The sequence below is a fragment of the Nicotiana sylvestris genome, chromosome 8 (genome assembly GCF_000393655.2).
Source record: "Nicotiana sylvestris chromosome 8, ASM39365v2, whole genome shotgun sequence".
Taxonomy (NCBI): domain Eukaryota; kingdom Viridiplantae; phylum Streptophyta; class Magnoliopsida; order Solanales; family Solanaceae; genus Nicotiana; species Nicotiana sylvestris.
Genome location: NC_091064.1, coordinates 171,941,235 through 171,961,736, shown reverse-complemented (window position 1 = coordinate 171,961,736; position 20,502 = coordinate 171,941,235). Strand labels below are relative to the sequence as shown.

Sequence of the window (20,502 nt, the reverse complement as noted above, 5' to 3'; positions counted from 1 at the left end):
CAGCTGGGTCGTTTGGTTTCTTGGACGGAGAAGATGGAAGTAGAAGGGTCATTTGGTCGTAGCAGAAGCAAAAGAAACGAAATGGAGGAGGAGTAGCCATGAACATCGAGCTCAAGCTCGAGCTTGACGAAGAACGAAGGAGGAGGAGAAGGCATGAACGTTGGTGAAGCTGAAGGCGCAGCTGGGTCGTCCATGGTGAGGATGAAGGGCAGCCATGGGAGGTGGGGTTTGGAAGGTTTGGAGAAGAAGATGAAAAAAAATGAGAGGGGGGGGGGCGGATGAGTTAGGTCATTTTTAGGGTTTTTGGTTTTTTTTTTGTTTTTTTTGTTTTGTTTTGTGTCTTTGAAATGCAAGATAGGGGTATTGGGTCTTTTGGGTTATGGACTGGGTTGACCCAGTTCGAAATGGACTGGGTCGTAGGGAAGATTGGGCCATTTTTTGGGCCTATGGCTTGAAATCGAAGACGAGGCCCAATTCCGACTTTCTTTATATTTTCGCTCTCTTTTCTTCTTTTATTTCTCTAAAACTAAATTATAAAAATACTTAAACTATTATTAAGAACTAAATTAAGTTATAAAAGTGCAAATTAACTCCAAATAACAATTAACGCACAATTAAGTAATAATTAAGCATAAAATTGTATATTTGGGCATTAAATGCTAAAAATGCAAAAGATGCCTATTTTTGTAATTTTCATTTTTTGTAAACAAATTTAATTAGTAACAATTATAGAATTAAATCCTACATGCAAATGCGACATATTTTTGTAATTTTTTATTAATTTAACAAATAAACAAACACAGACAAATACAAATAATTATCCAAAATATCACAAAATCTCACAAAATTTCACACCAAGGAAAATCATTTTATTTTGAATTTTTGGGAGTAATTCTCACATAGGGCAAAAATCACGTGCTTACACTCCTCACCGGTATCTTGCTCCGGCTCTGGTGAAAGTTTCAAGTTTTATTCGCGAGAATTGGTACCTCCCGCCTATTATCTTGGTTCATAATTCCCCCTATTTTCTTGGTTCCGTGGGTGTTTGTGTGTTTTGTAGGTATCACATTTGTGGCTGCTTGGAGGTGGTAGGGAGGTGTATGCGCACAAGCAGTAAAGCAGCAACTATACGCCGGGTTTTGCAGCATCGGGAGTATACCAAGTCGAATGTTCCAGGTTCTATTCACGGGAATTGGTACCTCATGCCCCCTGTTTCTTGGTCTCCTGTGTTAAATACTTTGTTGCCGTAGTATTTTGTACGTGTCTAGTCAGTCTAGTTGTAGGATTGTAGTTACTATTTTCTCCCTTTGTTGTTCTGTGTGGTGTTTTTTCTTTTCATTTTTAGACCTTTGTAGGTATAGAGACTATGGTTTGTAATGGCAGAGTAGGATCATGTCCTCGGGGAGGTTGGGGGTGGGGAGAGGGGTAGGGCAAGGGTCAGGGGGTGGGACGGGGCCCAAAGAGGGTAAATGGAACAAGGTCGCCTGTAGGTTGTGAATTGGATCGTTAAATATAAGAATGTTGACGGGTAAGTCTATAGAGCTGGCGAAGATTCTCTAGAAGAGGAGGGTCAATAAAGCGTGTGTGCAGGAGACTAGGTGGGTAGGATCAAAGGCCAGAAATGTAGACGGGTATAAATTGTGGTTCTCCAGAGTTGTGAAGTGCAAGAATGGAGTGGGCATTTTGGTGTATAGGGAGCTTAGAGAGTTGGTGGTCGAGGTTAGACGGGTGAATGACAGATTGATGGCGATTAAGGTAGTAGTTGGAGGGAGCACTCTGAATGTCATTAGCGCTTAAGCGCCGCAAATGGGCTTGGACGAGGAGGTCAAAAGGCGCTTCTAAGAGGCGCTAGCTGAGGTGGTGCGGGGTATTCCACCTACGAAGAAGCTATTCATAGGAAGGGATTTCAATGGTCATATTGGGTCGTCTGTTGGTCACTATGGTGAGGCGCACGGTGGCTTCGGCTTTGGCAATAGGAATGGGCTTGGTACCTCACTATTGGATTTCACTAGAGCTTTTGAGTTGGTGATTGTGAACTCTATGTTTTCGAAGAGGGAGGAACATTTGGTTACTTTTCGAAGTATGGTGGCTAAGACTCGGATTGACTATCTCCTCCTCAAGAGGTGTAATAGGGGGTTGTGTGAGGATTGCAAGGTGATCCCGAGTGAGAACCTCACAACTCAACATGGAGATGGACGTCAGTATCTTGATGAAGAGGAAGAAGAGGTTTGTACGGGGTCAGTTGAGGATTAGGTGGGGAGCTTTGTCTAAGGATAATACGCGGGAGTTAGAGGGGCGGCTGATGTCTATGGGTGCCTGGAAGAGTGGTGGGGATGCTAGCGCTATGTAGACGGCGATGAAGGACTATATAAGGGAGGTAGCAAGAGAGGTGTTGGGAGCTTCAAAATTTTACTCTGGCGGGCACCGAGGTGACTGGTGGTGGAATGACGTGGTTCAAGGTAAAGTGGAAGCCAAGAAAGTGGATTACATAAAGTTAGTAGAGAGCACCGACGAGGATCAGAGGAGAGCGAACATGGAAAGATATAAGGAGGCAAGAAAGGAGGCGAAATTAGCAGTCACAGAGGCTAAGACTGCTGCATTTGGTCGGCTGTATGAGGAACTTGGGGCAAAGGTGGGGACAAAAGTTATTTCGGTTGGCTAAAGAGAGAGAGAATAAGGCTCGCAACCTAGATCAAGTGAGGTACATCAAAGACGAGGATGGTCGAGTATTGATGGAAGAGCCCCAAATTAGGCAAAGATGGCAGTCATACTTTTATAAACTTCTGAATAAAGAGAGGGATGGAAACATCCTGTTAGGGCAATTGGGGCACTACGAGAGTCACCACGACTTTAGGTATTGTAGGCGCATCAAGGTTGAGGAGGTCATGGGTGCGATGAGTAAGATGAGTCGGGGCAAAGCGACCGGACCAGACAATTTCCAGTAGAGTTTTGGATATATGCAGGTAGAGCAGGCTTGGAGTGTCTGCCTAGGTTGTTTAATGTTATTTTCAACACGAAGAGGATGCCTGATGAGTGGCGGCAATAATTTCGCTGTACAAGAACAAAGGTGATATCTAGAATTTTAACAACTATAGGGGTATCAAGTTACTAAGTCATACCATGAAAGTTTGGGAGAGGGTGGTGGAAGGGAGGATAAGGAGGGCAGTGTCTATATCGGAAAACCAGTTCGGGTTCATGCCAGGTCGTTCTACTACGGAAGCTATCCACCTTATCAGGAGGTTGGTGGAACAATACAGGGATAGGAAGAGGGATTTGCATATGGTATTTATTGACCTAGGGAAGGCGTATGACAAGGTCCCTAGGGACGTCCTTTGGAGGTGTCTGGAGGCAAAAGGTGTGTCAGTGACTTACATTAAGGCGATAAAGGATATGTATGATGGAGCTATGACTCGGGTTAAAATAGTGGGAGGTGACTCAGAACCTTTCCCAATGGTTATGGGGTTACACCAAGGATCTATGCTCAGCCCGTTCTTATTTTCCCTACGATGGACGCAATGACACACCGTATCCAAGGAGAGGTGCCATGGTGTATGTTGTTCATTGATGATATAGTTCTGATTGATGAGATGCAAGGCAGCGTTAATGGAATACTAGAGGTATGGAGGCATGCCTTGGAGTCTAAAGGTTTCAAGTTGAGTAGGACTAAGACAGAATATGTGGAATGTAAGTTCAGCGACGTGATGGGAAGAGGATGTGGAAGTCAGGCTTGACTCACAGGTCATCCTCAAGAGAGAAAGTTTTAAGTACTTAGGGTCAATTATCTAGGGAGATGAGGAGATCGACGGAGATGTTACGCACCGTATTAGGGTGGGGTGGATGAAATGGAGGTTAGCGTCTGGAGTCCAGTATGACAAGAATGTGCCACCATAACTCAAAGGTAAGTTCTATAGAGTGGTGGTCAGACCGGCCATGTTGTATGGGGCTGAGTGTTGGCCATTCAAGAATTCACATATCTAGAAGATGAAAGTAGCAGAAAAGAGGATATTGAGATGGATGTGTGGGCACACTAGGCCAGATAAGATTAGGAATAAAGATATTCGGGAGAGGGTGGGCGTGGCTCCGGTGGATGACAAGATGCGGGAAGTGTGGCTTAGATGGTTTGGACACATGTAGAGGAGAAGGCTAGATGCCCTGGTTAGGAGGTGTGAGCGGTTGGCTTTGGCAGGTACGAGAAGAGATAGAGTGCGGCCTAAGAAGTATTGGGGCGATGTGATCAGAAAGGACATGGCGCAACTCTAGATTTCCGAGGACATGGCTCTTGATAGGAAGGTATGGAGGTCGAGCATTAGGGTTGTAGGTTAAAAGGTAGTCGAGCGGTTTTCCTCTTTGTCCCGATTTCCCTCTTTGTACCGACGAGTATGATAGTGTTTTGTCTAGAACTGCTAGCGATTTATGTTGTGTTTCATACCTTTGCATAATATTTCTGTTGCTACTTTTCCATTTATTCGCTACCTCTCACATTGCTGATATTATTTTTTAGGTTTTGTTGTCACAGATTGTATCTAAGTCGATGGTCTCTTGGAAATAGCCTCTCTACCCCCTCTAGGGTAAGGGTAAGGTCTGCGTACACTCTACCCTCTCCATACCCTACTGGTGGGATTTTACTGGGTTGTGTGTCATTCACGATGTTAGTCTCGCGTTTGCGCAGGGTCGAGCTGAGTGATCTTCGCGTTCACGATTGAGCCACCGCGTTCGCGATGAAGGATTTTTGACTGAAGCAAGTTTGTGCTTCGCGAACGAGAGGGTTCTTTCACGCTCGTGAAGAAGGGATCACTAGGTGGAATATAACATTTCAAAATCGAGGGTTAGTCCATTTTTAACATAACTTGAGATAGAAACTCAGATTTGGACAAAATTTGGGGGATTTTCAGAGGAAGCTATTGGGTAACGATTCTTGACCCATTTATGATAATATTCCACTAATCTATAATTGATTCCATCTTTTAATTTTGGAATTGGGTTGAAAATTTTGGGAAAATGGGAGAAGTTCTTCAATTAAGTTTTTGTGTTTTAATTCGGATTTTGATATCAGATTTGGACAATTTTGGTACGAGTGAGCTTGTGAGTGAATGCGTATTCATATTTTGTAACCTTTACCCGATTCCGAGACATGGGCCCTGGTCGACTTTTTTGGGGCTATTTTCTAATTTCTTGCTTAAACCTTGATTTCATTAATTAGATTAGTTTCTTATAGTTATATTTATGGTATGTAATTGCTTTTGGCTAGATTTGGGCCATTCGGAGTTGAAAAATCGTGGAAAAGGCATTCTTACTGATTGATTGAGCTTGGTTCGAGGTAAGTTGCTTGCCTAACCTTGTGTGGGGGGAAATCCCCTTAGGAGTTGGTACTGTTGTATTATGTGAGCGTTGTGTACGCGAGGTGATGAGTGTGTGCACATGCTATTTGTTGTAAACTCCGATTTTACTGAGTATTAACCTATTTTTATCTTAATCGATTTATACCAGCATGTGTAGTTATCATGTTTAGTCTAATATCGCATGTCTACGTGCTTTAACTACTTATTTGAACTGTCTATTTGATTTCCTTTTTTTCCTTGATCTGTGTCAGTCTTAACTGTAGAATTCTTGTTGTTAATTGCTGTATTCATTGATTTGAGCTGTGTGTTTACTTTTGGGACTACGAGGTGGTACCTCAAGAGATCCCCCACACATTTACTTTTGAGACTACGAGGCAGTACCTCGGGAGATCTCCTTGAACATTTACTTTTGAGACTACGAGGCGGTACCTAGGGATATCTCCTTGCATATTTACTTTTGGGACTACAAGATAGTATCTTGGGAGATCCCATGCTATTTTATTCCTGTGTGTCGTAATGTTATTTGTTGTGGTTTCCTCTTTGTTAATTCCAGTCTCTTATTATACTGCAATTTTTTTTTGCCTTATTTATTTTTTATATACCAGTAGGGTCATGACCTGACCTCGTCACTACTCGATCGAGGTTAGGCTTGACACTTACTAGGTACCGTGTGGTGTACTCATGCTACTCTTCTACACATGTTTATGTGCAGATCCATGTACTTCTTATCAGTCACGTCATCAGTGAGCAGTGACAGTTTGGAGACTTCAAGGTATATCTGTCGCGTCCACAGACCTCGGAGTCCCTCTCTATTCCCTCTTATGTCTTTTATCTTTTCGTATTTTTCTTAGACTCTAGTGTGTAGAGATACTAGTTTTCTTCTATACCTTGTGACTTATGATGTTCCGGGTTTTGGAAAATACGGTGTATACTCGAGTGTGGGTCATTGTACATGTCGAGCAGTATCTTTATCAGTTATTTAATTACTTGTTGCTATTAGTTGTTAAAAGTTTTGTTTTTCATTTTCGTTATTCTGTAAATGCTAGGCTTACCTAGGTGCTAGTCGTACAAACTAGGTGCTATCACGATATCTCATTAAGGGAGGATTAGGTCGTGACAAAATCGCGACCGAGGGCCGATAGGTGTTGTTCGAACTTGGTCGAACTTAACCTTTTGTTAAATCATGACCGAGGGTTGGTAGGTGTTATTCAAACTTGGTTGAATTTAACCTTTTGTTAATGCACGGCAGAGGACCAATAGGTGTTATTCGAACTTGGTCGTACTTAACCTTTTGTTCAATCACGCCCGAGGGACGGTAGGTATTATTCAAACTTGGTCGAATTTAACCTTTTGTTAAGGCTGTTTTGATAAACTAAAGTTTCTATTACTTTGATGTTGTTGCTCTGATTAAATAATTAGAGAAAGGTACAAACTTTGGGCATTGGCTGGCGTCCCATTCCCGGTCTATCTAGTCCATTCATTTTTTGATGTAGAGAGTATTAAGGAGTGGGGCAATGAAAGTGTAATGACCCAAAAGGTCATTACCTGTTTTTAAAATGAATTCTGCATTCTGAGGCCTTAAAAACCTCCTTTTGTCTCACCTCTATTTGCGTGCACAGTCCGGGCACGTAGCCGCAAAGCTAATATGTAAAAATCTGTGAAAATGGTAAATTTTGATTATGAAATGAATTAAGTTAACTTCGGTCGACATTTTGGGTAAACGGACACGGACCCAGGATTGGATGGTCCCGGAGGGTCCGTAGGAAAATATGGGACTTGGGCGTATGCCCGAAATCGAATTCCGAGGTCCCAAGCCCGAGAAATGAATTTTTAAAGAAAATTATTTTCTGAAATTATTTATGAGATTTGGAAATGAATTGTGATTAGAACTCGATGGTATCGGGCCCATATTTTGGTTCCGGCGCCCAGTATAGGTCTTATATGTGATTTAAGATAAGTCTGTGAAATTTGGTAAGAAACGGAGTTGAAACGACGTGAATCAAATCGTTTTTGAGAAAATTGGAAAGTTGAATTTCTTGAGAAAATTTCATGATTTTGATGCTAAATGCATAGTTGTTGATGTTATTTTAGTGATTTGAATGCACGAGCGAGTCCGTATGATATTTTTAGGTTGGTGTGCATGTTTGGTTTGAAGCCTCGAGGGCTCGGGTGAGTTTTGGATAGGCCACGGGGTGTATTCTAGACTTGGAAAAATGGGCAGATTTTCAGCTGTAGCATTGCAGGCCTGCAGACTTCGCATTTGCGAAGCCTGGCTCGCAAATGCAAGATCGCAAATGCGAAAGAGGCCCAGGTCAACCTATCCTCGCAATTGCGAGGATTCTAGCGCAAATGCAATTCTCTGTCTTTAAGCCAGTCGTCGCAATTGCGACGCATCCTTCACATTTCCCACCTCGCAAATGCGAAATCTCCATTGCAAATGCGAACATAGCAGGGGTCGGGGTTCGTAGTTCCCATACCTACAACTTTTTATACTTAGCCAAAAATCAACCATTTTCACATCTTTTCAAAACACAAACACCCTAGGGCGATTTTTCATGAACAACTCTTCTTCCAAATCGATTGTAAGTCAATTTTACTCATTTCCTTCAATCATTAACATCTTTTAACATGATTTCAACTCAAAACCAATGATTTTCATAGGGGAAGTTGGATGTTTTGGGTAGAACCTAGGTTTTTCAAAAATTGGGGATTTGGACCTCGATTTGAGGTCCAATTACAAAACAAATTATATATTTGAGTTCATGGGGGATGAGTAATCAGGTTTTGGTTTGAACCTCGAGTTTTGACCATGTGGGCCTGGGGGCGATTTTTGACTTTTTGGGTAAAACTTTGGAAAACGCATTTTCATGCATTGAGGTTGATTCATTTTGCGTTTATTGATGTAATTAAGTAACTTGAGGCTAGATTCGAGCGAATTGGTGGTGGAATCAAGGGGTAAAGCGATAGTTGAGACGTGAATTGTGTTCGTGGCATCAAGGTAAGTGTTTGGTCTAACCTTAGTTTGAGGGATTAGGAGTTGTGTCCTATTTGCTACTTATTTCTTATTGAGTACGGCGTATAGGCATGGTAACGAGTATCTATACGTTGTCAAGCATGAATGTGACAATAATATATGTGGATCGGGTTGCATACCACAACAATGATATAGGTGGATCGGGTTGCACGCCGCAACAGTGACAAATGATATGGATTGGGTTGCACGCCGCAATAGTGTTGTTATATATTGGGATCGGGTTGCGCGCTGCAACAATTGTTGATACAAAGTATTTATAGATTGGATACAAGTTTCTTATTGTTTTGCCATGAATTCTAAGCTGTCCTTATGCCGTTACTCTTGATTTACTGTTGATATTAATACACCACCGCAGCATGTACCCCCTTCCATCCTTACTTGTTTATTCCTGTTTTATTTTCCCCTGTATATTATATAACTGCATAGGTTCATTTGGTAGTCTGGTCTTAGCCTCGTCACAACTTCGCCGAGGTTAGGCTAGGCACTTACCAGCACATGAGGTAGGTTGTGCTGATACTACACTCTGCACTATGTGCAGATCCCGGAGCAGTTCTTGGATCATAGCATTTGGGTGGCTACCTTCAGTCCACGCGGAGATCCAAGGTAGACCTGCAGGCATTGGCAGGCCCTGGAGTCTCCTCTATCCTTTATTTCATGTTTCATTTCTTTGATTCGGAAATAGTGTATCTTTATTTTCGGACATTGTATTTAGCACTCTTAGATCGTCTTGGTACTGTGACACCAGTTCTGGGTGATTAAAGTTTAGACAGTTGTATTAGATTCATATTTCAGATATTTTACTACATTGCTTCTGCTAAATGAAATTTTCACTATTTTTCACATTATTGCTTTATAAATTCTAAAGGGATATAAAAATGGATAAAGGTAATCTGTTCAATAATTGGCTTGCCTAGCTCACATTAGTAGGCACCATCACGACTCCCGAAGGTGGGAAATCCAGGTCGTGACAAGTTGGTATCAGAGCTCTAGGTTACATGTGTCTCACAGTTCAAAGACAAGATTATTAGAGTCTGAGGGATCGGTACAGAGATGTCTGTATTTATCCCCAGAGGCTACAGAGTTAGGAAAAACTTCATTATTCCTTCCTATCGTGCAGTTTGGTTTCTCAATGCTAATTGAATTTCTACTCTGTTCTTTCACAGATGGCGAGAACACACACTTCCTCATCCACTGATCAGTAGCCCGAGCCCCCAGCAGCAGCTCCCACGAGGGGTAGAGGGCGAGGCTGTGCTAGAGGCCGAGACAGGGGCAAAGCTCAGCCTAGAGCAGCAGCACCAGCGGCAGAGCCTCAGGTTGACTTTGATGATGAGGTTCCAGCCCCAACAGTTCTGGTGGGCCCAACTCAGGTCCCAGAGGTGTTTATTGCTACCCTAGTACTCTAGGACGCTCTGGTCTATCTAGTGGGCCTTATGGAGAGTGTCACCTGAGCAGGCTTGCTTCTTGTAGCACCAGCCGTCTCTCAGGCTAGAGGAGGAGCCCAGACTCCTGCTACTTGCATTCTGGAGCAGGTAGCTCTCCAGTTTCAGACTCTAGTAGTTCAGCCAGTTGGAGCAGTTCAGCCAGGTGTGGTAGCTCAGGCCGGTGATGGAGCAGCTATGTCTCTTGATGCTTTGTAGAGATTGGACAGGTTCACCAAGCTCTTCATTACTATCTTCAGTGGTGCATCTTCTGAGGATCCCCAAGATTATTTAGACAGCTTTCATGAGGTTCTCAGGAACATGGGGATAGTTGAGACCAATGGGGTCGATTTTGCTACTTTGTGCTTGTCTAGATCCGTCAAGACTTGGTGGAGAGATTATTGTTTGGCTAGACTAGCCGGATCACCAGCCTTGACTTGGGAGCAGTTTACTCAGCAATTTCTAGAGAAGTTTCTCCCCATCACTCAGAGAGAGGCCTATTGGAGGTAGTTTGAGCGTCTCCAATAGGGTTCTATGACTGTTACCCAGTATGAGACCAGATTCATCGACTTGGCTCGTCATGCTCTTATCATACTTCCCACCAAGAGAGAGAGAGAGAGAGGGTGAAGAGGTTTATTGATGGACTTATTCAGCCGATTCGTCTTTAGATGGCTAAGAAGGCTGGGAGTGAGATATCTTTCTAGGAGGCGGCCAATATGGCCCGGAGGTTGAGATGGTTCTATCATAGGGAGGTGGTCATGGGTCGAATAAGAGGCCTCATCATTCATGTAGATTCAGTGGTGCCTCGTTTGGAGGCAGGAATTCGTATGGTAGAGGCCATCCTTCTAGGCCCTTTCAGTTAGCACTTCAGGTTTCTCACGGTGCTTCGGGTGGCCGTGGTTCTCATATGCAGTATTATGATCAGCAGCCCTATAGTGCACCACCAACTCCTATCAGTGCACCGCTGCTCCAGAGTTTTCGGGGTGGTCATTTAGGTCGCCAGGATCGGTCTCAGTTTCCTCAGCCGCAACATTCAGGTTGATGTTTTGAGTGTGATGAGTATGGTCATATCAGGAGGGCTTGTCCGAGATTGGTGGGTACTCAGTCACAACAGTAGGGTTCCCGTGCTATGGTTCAGGCACCAGCTATTCCACAGCCCGCCCAGCCAGATAGAGGGGGGTTAGAGGTGCTAGAGGAGGTGGAGGTAGAGGTGTTATAGGTGGAGCTCAGACCGCTAGAGGTGGAGGACAGCCAGCTGCAGGCCATCCCATAGATATAGTCCAGGGTGGTAGGGCCCAACCCCAATGTTATGCTCTTCTAGCCAGGCCTGAGGCGCTGAGGCTTTTGATGCAGTTATTATAGGTACTGTTCTGGTTTGTGGCAGAGATGCTTCAGTTTTATTTGATCCAGGGTCTACCTACTCCTATGTGTCATCTTATTTTGCACCGTATCTGGTCACGCCTAGTGATTCTTTGAGTGCCCCTGTTAATGTGTCTACACCGGTGGGTGATTCTATTATGGTAGATCGAGTCCATCGCTCTTGTATAGTTGTGATTGGGGGTCTTGAGACTCGTGTAGATTTGCTGCTTCTGGACATGGTTGATTTCGATATCGTATTGGGGATAGACTGGTTATCACCTTACCACTCTATCTTGGACTGTCATGCCAAGACGGTGACGTTAGCCTTACAGGGTTTACCTCGTTTAGAGTAGAGAGGGACTCCTGGTCATTTTACCCGTAGTGTCATCTCTTATGTGAAGGCTCGGCGTATGGTCGAGAAGGGGTGTTTGGCCTATTTGGAATATGTTCGTGATTCTAGTGTCGATGTTCCTCCTATTGATTCTGTGCCGGTTGTTCATGAGTTCCCTGAGGTATTTTCTTTAGACCTTCCGGGTATGCCACCTGACAGAGATATTGAATTTTGCATTGATTTGGCTCCGGGCACTCAGCCCATTTCTATCCTACCGTATCGTATGGCCCCGCCTCAGTTGAAAGAGTTGAAGGAGCAGTTGCAAGACTTGCTTGAAAAAGGGTTTATTAGACCTAGTGTTTCGCCTTGGGGTGCGCCGGTGTTGTTCGTTAAGAAGAAGGATGGATCGATGAGAATGTGTATTGATTACCGGCAGTTGAATAAGGTTACAATCAAGAATAAGTATCCATTGCCGAGGATTGATGATTTGTTTGATCAGCTTCAGGGTGCCAAGGTATTTTCGAAGATTGACTTGAGATCTGGACACCATCAGTTGAGGATTAGGGCATCCAATGTTCCTAAGACAGCTTTCCGCACTCGGTACGAGCATTATGAGTTCTTGGTGATGTCATTCAGGTTGAGAAATTCCCCAACAACTTTTATAGATTTGATAAACCGAGTGTTCAGGCCTTACTTGGATTCGTTCGTGATAGTCTTCATTGATGATATTTTGATATATTCCCGTAGTCGGGAGGAGCACGAGCAGCATCTTAGAGTGATTCTTCAGATTTTGAGGGATAGTCAGTTGTATGCCAAGTTTTTGAAATGTGAGTTTTGGTTGAGTTTTGTTGCATTCCCAGGTTGTGTTGTATCCGTAGAGGGTATTTAGGTTGATCCGAAGAAGATTGAGGTAGTCACGATTGAACTGGCCTAGACCAGCATCAGCTATAGAGATTCGGAGTTTCTTGGGATTGGCAGGCTACTATCGTCGGTTTGTGGAGGGGTTTTCATCTATCGCAGCCACGATGACCAAGTTGACCTAGAAGGGTGCCTATTTCAGATAGTCAGACGAGTGTGAGGCGAGCTTTCAGAAGCTCAAGATAGCTCTGACTACGGCACCGATGTTGGTTTTGCCTACAGGTTTAGGGCCTTATACAGTTTATTGTAATGCATCTCGTATTGGACTTGGTGCGGTGTTGATGCAGGATTGTAAAGTCATTACCTATGCTTTACGGCAGTTGAAGATTCATGAGAAGAACTATCCAGTTCATGATTTGGAGTTGGCAGCCATTGTTCACACGTTGAAGATTTGGAGACATTATATGTATGGCGTGGCATGTGAGGTGTTCACTGATAACTAGATTCTACAGTATTTGTTAAAGCAAAAGGAGTTGAATTTGAGGCACAGAAGGTGGTTGGAGTTGTTAAAGGACTATGATATCACCATCTTATATCATCCGAGAAGGGCTAACATGGTGGCAGATGTTTTGAGTAGGAAGTCAGCCAGTATAGGCAGTTTCGCTTATATTCCGGTCGGTGAGAGGCCGCTTGCTTTGGATGTTCAGGCCTGGGCCAATCAGTTCGTGAGGTTAGATGTTTCTGAGCCCAGCCGTGCGTTAGCTTGCACCATCACTCATTCTTCATTATTAGAGCGAATCCGAGATCGGTAGTATGATGATCCTCATTTGTGTGTCCTCGAGACACGGTGTAGCACGGAGGTGCCAAGCAGGTTACCCTAGGTGATGATAGAGTTTTGAGATTGCAGGGTCGAGTTTGTGCGCCTAATGTGGATGGACTCCGAGAGTTGATTTTAGAGGAGGCCCATAGCTCCCGGTACTCTATTCATCCAGGCGCCGCAAAGATGTATCAGGATTTGCGGCAGCATTACTGGTGGAGAAGAATGAAGAAGGATATCGTTGCATATGTGGCTTGGTGTTTGAACTATCAACAGGTTAAGTACGAGCATCAGAGGCCTAGTGGTTTGTTTCAGATGATTGAGCTTCCCGAGTGGAAGTGGGAGCAGATCACTATGGACTTCGTTGTTGGACTCTCATAGACTCAGAGGAAGTTCGACGCAGTGTGGGTTATTGTTGATGGCTGACCAAGTCAGCACATTTCATTCCTGTGGCAGTCTCCTATTCTTCCGAGAGGTTAGTTGAGATCTATATTCGGGATATTATTCGTCTTTATGGTGTGACCGTGTCTATCATTTCGGACCGAGGTACGCAGTTTACCTCGCATTTCTAGATAGCAGTTTAGCGAGAGTTGGGCACACGGGTTAAGTTGAGCATAGCATTTCATCCTCAGACGGACAGGAAGTCCGAGGGACTATTTAAATTTTGGAGGATATGCTCCGAGCTTGTGTCATTGACTTTGGAGGCTCGTGGGATCAGTTCTTGCCTTTAGCAGAGTTTGCCTACAACAATAGCTACCAGTCGAGTATTCAGATGGATCATTACGAGGCTTTATATGGTAGGCGGTGTCGGTATCCGGTTGGATAGTTTGAGCCGGGAGAGGCTCGGTTGCTGGGTACAGATCTGGTTCAGGATGCCTTGGACAAGGTTAGGATTATTCAGGATAGGCTTCGTACAGTAAGGTTCGAGATTTGGCATTCATGGTCGGTGAGCGGGTATTACTTCGGGTGTCGTCTATGAAGGGCGTGATGAGATTTGGGAAGAAGGGAAAGCTATCCCTAGGTTCATTGGCATGTTTAAGATTCTTGATAGAGTGGGAGAGGTGGCTTACAGACTTGCGTTGTCGCCGAGCTTATTAGCCGTGCATCCAGTGTTTCATGTGTCCATGCTTCGGAAATATCACGGCGATCCATCCTACGTGTTAGATTTAAGCATTGTCCAGTTGGACAAGGACTTGTCTTATGAGGAGGAGCCGGTAGCTATTCTAGACCGGCAGGTTAGTCAATTGAGATCTAAGAGTTTTCCTTCTGTTCGTGTTCAGTGGAGAGGTCAGCCTGCCGAGGCATCGACCTAGGAGTCCGAGTCCGATATACGGAGCCGTTATCCACATCATTTCCCCGACTCAGGTACTTCCTTCTTCTATCCGTTCGAGGACGAACGGTTGTTTTAGAGGTTGAGAATGTGATGACCTTTTTGTGTTCTGAGGCCTTAAAAACCTCTTTCTGTCTTACCTCTATTTGTGTTCGCAGTCCGGGCGCATAGCCGGAAAGCTAATATGTGAAAATCTATGAAAAATGGTAAATTTTGATTATAAAATGAATAAAGTTGACTTCGGTCAACATTTTGGGTAAACGAACCCGGACCCGTGATTGGACAGTCCCGAAGGGTCCGTAGGAAAATATGGGACTTGGGAATATGCCCGGAATTGAATTCCGAGGTCCCAAGCCCGAGAAATGAATTTTTAAAAAACATTATTTTCTGAAATTATTTATGAGATTTGGAAATGAATTATGATTAGAACTCGATGGTATCAGGCCCATATTTTGGTTCCGGTGCCCGGTACAGGTCTTATATGTGATTTAAGATAAGTCCGTGAAATTTGGTAAGAAACAGACTTGAAACGACGTGAATCGGATCGTTTTTGAGAAAATTGGAAATTTGAATTTCTTGAGAAAATTTCATGATTTTGATGCTAAATTCATAGTTGTTGATGTTATTTTAGTGATTTGAATGCACGAGCGAGTCCGTATGATATTTTAGGTTGGTGTGCATGTTTGGTTTGGAGACCCGAGGGCTCGGGTGAGTTTTGGATAGGCCACGGGGTGTATTCTAGACTTGGAAAAATTGCAGATTTTTAGCTGTGGCATTGCCGGCCTGGCTCGCAAATGCGAGATCACATATGCGAGAGGCATGTCGCAAATGCGAAAGAGGCCCAGGCCAGCCTATCCTCGCAATTGCTAGGATTCTATCGCAAATGCGATTCCCTCCCTTTAAGCGAGTCGTCGCAATTGCGACGCATCCTTCGCATTTCCCACCTTGCAAATGCGAAAACCCCCATCGCAAATACGAACATAGCAGGGTTCGGGGTTCGCAATTCCCATTCCTGCAACTTGCAACTTTTTATACTTAGCCAAAAATCAACCATTTTTCACATCTTTTCTAAACACAAACTCACTAGGGCGATTTTTCAAGAACAACTCTTCTTACAAATCGATTGTAAGTCAATTTTAACTCATTTCCTTCAATCATTAACATCTTTTAACATGATTTCAACTCAAAACCAATGATTTTCATAGGGGAAATTGGGTGTTTTGGGTAGAACCTAGGTTTTTCAAAAATTGGGAATTTGGACCTCGATTTGAGGTCCGATTTCAAAATAAATTATATATTTGGGTTCATGGGGGAATTTGTAATCGGGTTTTGGTTTGAACCTCGAGTTTTAACCATGTGGTCCCGGGGGCGATTTTTGACTTTTTGGGTAAAACTTTGGAAAACTCATTTTCATGCATTGGGGTTGATTCATTTTGCGTTTATTGATGTAATTAAGTAACTTGTGGCTAGATTCGAGCAAATTGGTGGTGGAATCAAGGGGTAAAGTGATAGTTGAGACGTGAATTGTGTTCGTGGCATTGCGGTAAGTGTTTAGTCTAACCTTAGTTTGAGGGATTAGGAGTTGTGTCCTATTTTCTACTTGTTTCTTGTTGAGTACGACGTATAGGCATGGTAACGAGTATCTATACGCTGTTGTCGAGCATGACCGTGAGTCTTAAATTGTGATTTATTGTGTTATTGAATAATACTATAGATTCTTAAATTGATGATTCTCTGTATTGAGCAAGGATTATGATTGTTCTCGTGGGAATTACTTATGATTGAGTATTAGTGTTAGCTGAGGTAGTTAGATGTTGGAATAAGTTTGGTTATAGCTATTTTCCCTTGCCGGAACGTAGTTACTTATACTGTCGATTCCTTTGCCGGGATAGTGTAGTTCTTTATTGATCCCTTGCCGGGACTCTTGTTATGATTGTTGTCGATTGTATATGTGGATCGGGTTGCACGCCACAATAATGATATATGTGGATCGGGTTACACGCTGTAATAGTGATAAATAATATGGATCAGGTTGCACACCGCAACAATGATATAAGTGGATCGGGTTGTACCCCACAACAGTGATAAATGATATGGATCGGGTTGCACGCCGCAACAATAATATATGTGGATCGGGTTGCATACTGCAACAATGATATAGGTGGATTGGGTTGCACGCCGCAACAGTGATAAATGATATGGATCAGGTTGCACGCCGCAATAGTGTTGTTATATATTGGGATCGGGTTGCGCACCGCAACAATTGTTGATACAAAGTATTTATAGATTGGATACAAGTTTCTTATTGTTTTTCCATGAATTCTAAGCTGTCCTTATGCCGTTACTCTTGATTTACTGTTGATATTGATACACCACCGCAGCATGTACCCCCTTCCATCCTTACTTGTTTATTCCTGTTTTATTTTCCCCTGTATATTATATAACTGCACAGGTTCATTTGGTAGTCTGGTCTTAGCCTCGTCACTACTTCGCCGAGGTTAGGCTAGGCACTTACCAGCACCTAGGGTCAGTTGTGCTGATACTACACTCTGCACTATGTGCAGATCCCGGAGGAGCTCTTGGACCATAGCATTTGGGTGGCTACCTTCAGTCCACGCGGAGATCCAAGGTAGACCTGCAGGCATTCGCAGGCCCTGGCGTCTCCTCTATCCTTTATTTCCTGTTTCATTTCTTTGATTTGGAAACAATGTATCTTTATTTTCAAACTTTGTATTTAGCACCCTTAGATCGCTGTGGTACTGCGACACCAGTTCTGGGTGATTAAGGTTTAGACAGTTGTATTAGATTCATATTTCAGATATTTTACTACATTTCTTCCACTTAATGAAATTTCCGTTGTTTTTCACATTATTGCTTTATAAATGCTAAAAGGGTATAAAAATGGATAAAGGTAATCTGTTCAATAATTGGCTTGCCTAGCTCACATTAATAGGCGTCATCATGACTCCCGAGGGTGGGAAATTCGGGTCATGACAGAAAGAGAAACCAGTCCTTTCTTCGCATTCTTCAACTCAAAGTGTCCCTTTTGTTGCCTCGTTAAAAAACTCCTTGATAAAACCTTAATGGGACAAAACTCAAGTGAGGGAAAAAGAGTACGACTTGGGGCCACTTCTTCCCTTTAGAAGTTGAAGTATTTGAGATGGATGATGTTCTAATTGTTTGGTAATTGTTTTCTTCCATTGTATCTAGATGGAATGTACCCTTGTTTGCTTTGGTTGTAATTTTATACGGGTCGTCCCGGTTTGTTCCTAGTTTGCCTTCCCGTGGATCTCTGCTTGCTTGGCATTTGGCTTTGAGTGCATAGTCCCCGACTTTGAGTGGCCAGACCTTTGCCTTCTTGCTATAGTAACGTTCCTCTTGGTGCTTTTGGGCAACCATTCTTATGTATGACATATCTCTTTGTTCGTCGATCTCACCGAGCTCTTGCCTTTTAATCTCGTCATTACTAGTGCCGCTTTCATGGGAGTACCTTAGGCTCGATTCTCTGACTTCAACTAGTATGACTACTTCTATTCCATATACCAGAGAGTTGGGAGTCTCTCTTGTGTTTGTCTTCGGGGTGGTTTTATATGCCCACAATACGTCTGGGAGTATTTTCGGCCACAATCCTTTGCCGTCTTCGAGCTTTTTCTTCATGATTTTTAATATGGACTTGTTGGAGGATTCTACCTGCCTGTTACCCACAAGGTGATACGGGGTTGAAAGTATCCTCTTAATATGCCATTTCTCTAATAATTTGGTGGTTTTCTTTCTCGTGAACTAGGGTTCGCTGTCGCAGCTGATCTGTTTGGGTAGACCGAATCGACATATGATGTTTTTCCATACGAAGGTGATTGCCTCTTGTTTGCATATTTGGGAGAACGCTCCTGCTTCCACCCATTTAGAGAAATATTCAGTTAAAAGTAAAAGAAATCGTACATTACCTCGCCCTACTAGGAGGGGGCCAATGATGTTCATTCCCCACTTGATGAATGACCATAGAGAGGTGACTGAGTGGAGATGTTCGCCTGCTTGGTGAATTATTAGGGCATATTTCTGACATTGTTCGCATTTCTAAAAATTATGAGGCATCTTTTTTCATGGTGGGCCAGTAGTATGCTGTCCATATGAGATACCTAATGAGTGCTTGATCGCCGGAATGAGCACCGCAATGGCCTTCGTCGAAGATGCGATGGATTTGGTTTGAACCCAAACACCTTTCCAGAGGGACGTTGTATGTCCTTTTGTATAAGTTGCTATGGAGGAGGTTGTATCTGGCTACTTGTATTCTTAGTTTTTTGAATTCCTTTTTGTTGTTTGAGAGTGTGTTATCCTACAAGTAGGCGATAATACGATTGCGCCAATCCCAAGTTAAACTTACAAATCGTACCTCGATTTGGTCTAACGATGAGTTGAGGAGGTGGACTACACTTTTATCTCTGGTCATGATACTTTTGGTGGTTGCAACCAATTTGATGAGGTTGTCTGCTTTAATATTCTGAGCACGCGGGATTTGGTCGAGCTGGCACTCGTTGAACTTGGGTAGCAGCTTACATACCTCAGTCTGGTGTTTTTGCAACCTTTGTTCTTTTATTTGGAAAGTCCATATGACTTCTTGACTACGAGCTGTGAATTATAACCCTATACTTGAGTGCTAGTCTCAATCCTACAATTACGGCCTCATACTCAGCCTCGTTGTTAGTCATATCTAGGCATCTTATGGATTGGCGAATTACTTCGCCGATAGGGACCTCAAGTACAAGTCCCAGTCCAGATTCGAAAGCATTATTAGATATGTCGTCGGTGTATAAGACCTAGGGGTCTTGTGTTTGGAGAGAAGCTTGGATGGCTTCGTTTTCGACTTCAAACATTATCTTCGCGCTGAAGTTTGCGACGAAGTCGGTGAGCACTTGCAACGTTATCATTGTTCGCAGATGATATGTGATATCGTGCTCGATTAGCTTGATGGCCCATTTGGCTAACCTCCCCAATAATTCAGGTTTATGTAAAATGCTTCTTGGAGGAAAAGTGGTAACGATCGAGATAGGGTGGTACCGGAAATAAGGTCTAAGCTTTCGTGAAGCTACGGCTAGTTCCAGGGCCAATTTCTCGAGGTGTAGGTACTTCGTCTCGGTGTCGATGAGTGTTTTGATAATGTAATAAATGGGAGATTGCATACCTTTACTTTCTCGTATTTGGACTACACTTTCTGCTACTTCGGAGACAGCGAGATAGACGAAGAGGTGCTCCCCGGGTTCGGGCTTTAAGAGCAGAGGTGGTGACAATAGATATGCCTTTAGCCCTTGCAAAGCTTGTACCTAATCGAGTGTCCACTCAAGCCCGTTATCCTTTTTGAGTATGCTGAAAAATCTGTGACACCTATCGGAGGACCGAGAGATGAATCTGGATAGGGCGGCGATTCGACCAATCAAACTTTGCACTTGCTTCTTAGTATTCAGTTGCTCTGGTATCCCTTTGATAGCTTTGATTTGGCCCGGGTTGACTTTGATCCCTCGTTGTGACACTAAGAAACCCAAAAACTTCCCGAAGACTACTCCAAACGCACACTTCTCTAGGTTTAGTTTCATTCTGTACCATCTCAGTATGTCGAAAGCTTCTTTCAAATGGTCGACATGGTCTTCTGCCCTTACGTATTTGACCAAATATACCTCCATGGTCTTTCTAAGCTGATCTTTGAACACTTTGTGACCAATCTTTGATAAGTATCTCCTGTGTTCTTCCACCCGAACGACATGAACATAACAATATGTTCCTCGGTGGGTGATGAACATGATTTTATCTTGGTCCTCTTCTTCCATAAGTATCTAATTATAGCCCGAGTACTGGTCCAGAAAACTCAACAGCTCATGCTCGACTGTCGCATCGATGAGTTGGTCGATATATGGCAGCGAGAACAAATCCTTCGGGCATGCTTTGTTTAAATCTGTGAAGTCTACACATATCCTCTATTTCTCATTTTTCTTTTTGACCATCACTATATTGGCGATCCACTTGG

The 20,502-nt window shown here is 43.3% G+C and overlaps 1 protein-coding gene across 1 annotated transcript; it reads left to right on the top strand.

Annotated features, from left to right (window-relative positions):
• Positions 1 to 2,356: 2,356 nt before the first annotated feature.
• Positions 2,357 to 2,662, top strand: LOC104240074 (uncharacterized). Its single transcript, XM_009794861.1, has one exon. It carries the CDS (start codon positions 2,357 to 2,359, stop codon positions 2,660 to 2,662), a length of 306 nt encoding a protein of 101 aa, XP_009793163.1.
• Positions 2,663 to 20,502: the final 17,840 nt, after the last annotated feature.